The 2,669-nt window shown below is 55.2% G+C and overlaps 1 protein-coding gene across 1 annotated transcript in view; it reads right to left on the bottom strand.

Moving 5' to 3' along the window:
• The window catches only part of DNAJC27 (DnaJ (Hsp40) homolog, subfamily C, member 27), an 18,059-nt gene extending 15,404 nt beyond the window's left edge, over positions 1–2,655 (bottom strand). The window contains exons 1-3 of the mRNA XM_009319767.1: positions 2,575–2,655; positions 1,595–1,677; positions 977–1,046 (exon numbers count right to left, since the gene is read on the bottom strand). Coding sequence (XP_009318042.1) covers positions 977–1,046; positions 1,595–1,677; positions 2,575–2,655 — 234 coding nt within the window. The remainder of the gene's footprint in view (positions 1–976; positions 1,047–1,594; positions 1,678–2,574) is intronic.
• Positions 2,656–2,669: the final 14 nt, after the last annotated feature.

The following is a 2,669-nucleotide window of genomic DNA, read 5'->3' on the forward strand; positions in this document are numbered from 1 at the left end:
GTGATTAGCAGTGAGCACAATCACTCCTTTGTGCCAGCTCTCCAAAACGGATGTCATAGCCTGTGTGTTCAAATCCTAAAGTTTTATCCCGCAAGCTCCTTTCTGTAAATAGTACTGTTTATTACTTGTATAGCAAATAATTTTAGAATAGAACAGAACAGAATATTTCAGCTGGAAGGGACCTATAACGATCATCTAGTCCAACTGCAAGTGTTTTACAGCACTTTCGTCATGGATTAGGATGCCAGTATGCTACAACTGCCCAAGTTAAGCTCCAAAGATCTCCCAATCTGAGTAAATTTAACCTCAAGATGGGCAGATTCATAAGCACAATGAGCCACTTTTCAATGGGGCTAGCAACACGAGTGGTAGCACAGCCAAACCTTACACTCGTGGTTTATGAGCAAGTTGTTGGGTTATTCTTTCTATCAGAGTTGTTTGTGGCTTTATAGGTTCCAGTTTGAATATAACAACTTTGTTTTCCTTCTCCCGATCAGCCAGAGAGACCAGGATGAGGCCAGTGGCGCTGTCTGTGCCAGTGCTGGCCGTTTCTGTCCGTGTTGAGCTGCGCAGCCAGCCGTGTGTATACGTATATACGTCTTGTACAGGTGTGCCTGTGTGTGCCTGCTGGGGATACGTACTCAGCCTCGCTACTTGTTGGACCTCAGAGTACGGCGCTGTGGCAGCCTCACCTCCGTCAGGCTCCTGGATTCGGCAACCCCTAGCAGCAGGGAGTCACTGCTCACAGAGAGGCAGCGAGGGTTTCCAGTGCTGGCCTGCATTAGGTGTCCGTGGCAGGAAAGAAGGGGGCGTACTATAGTGAAGAAAGCTCGTAAGAAATGTATTTTCAAGTTTGCCACCCCCCAAACCCAATTTCAGGCAGAGCTGAGGAAAGCTGACGGGCGCCGAATGCTTCTGAGATGGGCTGGCTGAGGGCAGCCCTGCTGCGTGCTGCCCGGAGCCGGGTCTGCCTTACCTCGTAGAAGAACGGGTGCCCCGCCATGTCAAAGATGTTCACCTTGATCTCTCGGTCTCTGACCTGCACTCTGAAAGGAGAGGTGGGAAATGCTTGAGAAGGCTCCAGCTCAGCCCTTGCACAGGCTGGGCCCCCGCAGGAACACCCCTTATCTCTGCCAGCCCTCTGCAGAGAAAGAGCTGGGTGACTGGGGACAGAAAAATCAGGAAGAGGTTCCGAGTGTCGGGGTTTAATGGCCAGAAAACTGCCCCTAGAGCTGGTCAGGCAAGGAGGACAGCAGCAGCTTTGCATGTAACATGATAATGGGGAGCTACGCTACCCGAGGAAGGCTGATCATGCAGATTATCTCATTATCAAAGCAGAAATTCAGATTACGGCGTGGAAACTAAGCAGCCTTGGCAGAGCCAAGCACACCTGGCTCAGGGCAGCGTGGTCACTCAGGAGCAGCGGGAGGTGGGACAGCCCCGGTGCACCTCTTCCCTCTGCCCCTGTGGAGACCAGTGCCCCCCGCAGCAGACACCTCGTCCAGGCCCTGGCAGACCCACGCCTGTCACCTGCGACCACGCGGCTCATCCCACTCTCCCGGCACTTGCGGCTCCTCACCGCAAAGGTACTTACTTTGTGACGCCGTAGTCGATACCAATAGTCGCCAGGTATTTGGGAACGAACCTCTTCTCACAATAACGCTTTATAATGCAGCTCTGGGAGAAAGGAAAAGGGAGTCTCAGCAGGATGGTACTCTACACCATAATATTCACATTCATACGGAATTTGCCGACAGCCCCCAGCCAGCTGGGCGGCTGCAAAGACATCAGCTCTGCCCCAAGTCCCTAAACGAACTAATTGACCCACAAGCAAAGCACCAATCTCTACAGGAGCAGTTTTCTTTCTGCAAAAAAGAAGGAAAAGCCACTGGGTGTCAGTTATTCCTTACCTGTTTGGAGGCTGGCGTGCCAAGAAACTCTGATTTATTCCCCTACGGAAAATATCCAGCCTGGAGGATCTGTGTGTTCAGGGGCCTGGGGGCAGTCAGCTCCCCAAAAGCCACAAAGAACACTTGGGCAGCCGGAGCGGGCAGCCCGAGAAGCGCATTCGGGGTCACGCCAGGTCCCTCCAAGCCCCGCTTCGGCCCCTGACTGGCAGAGATACTGTTTAGGGAGAGCAGAGGAGTCGGCTGCTATCGGCCGTCGAGAGAGAAACGCCACGAGGATAAATGCCACCTCTCTGCCCGCTCACTCCGTCCTGTAAGATCCTCCGGGATCTTCTTGCCACCAGCGAGGCGTTTGTCCGCCCCGAGGGACTCCTCGCGCTGTCAGCGGCTTAACGGGACATTTATTTAGCAAACGAAAGAGGGCAGCGCTTCAGAACGGAGCCTGGCTGGGAGAAGAAGTAACACCCCGGAGAAGAGCGGGGCCGTTCACCACAGCAGCAGGAAGGGGAGCTCCTGAAGAAACCCTGACTAAAGCCAAACCGGGGAGGGGAGGGATTCCCCCCCGCCAACCTCCCGAGTGCCCTCGGGGAAGGCACTAAGGGCTGGATCCACGCTTTCTGCCCTCAGGCGCTGCACTGCGGCATCCGTGGCTGGAGCACGGTCGTGCGGGCTCCCTCTGAAGGAGCTGGACGCGGGTACGCAGGAGCCCGGGCACGGAGGAGGCCGTCGACCCCGCGGGCGCCGCCATGACACCCCCTCCCC

This window comes from Pygoscelis adeliae, unplaced genomic scaffold, assembly GCF_000699105.1.
Source record: "Pygoscelis adeliae isolate BGI_AS28 unplaced genomic scaffold, ASM69910v1 Scaffold121, whole genome shotgun sequence".
Lineage (NCBI taxonomy): Eukaryota > Metazoa > Chordata > Aves > Sphenisciformes > Spheniscidae > Pygoscelis > Pygoscelis adeliae.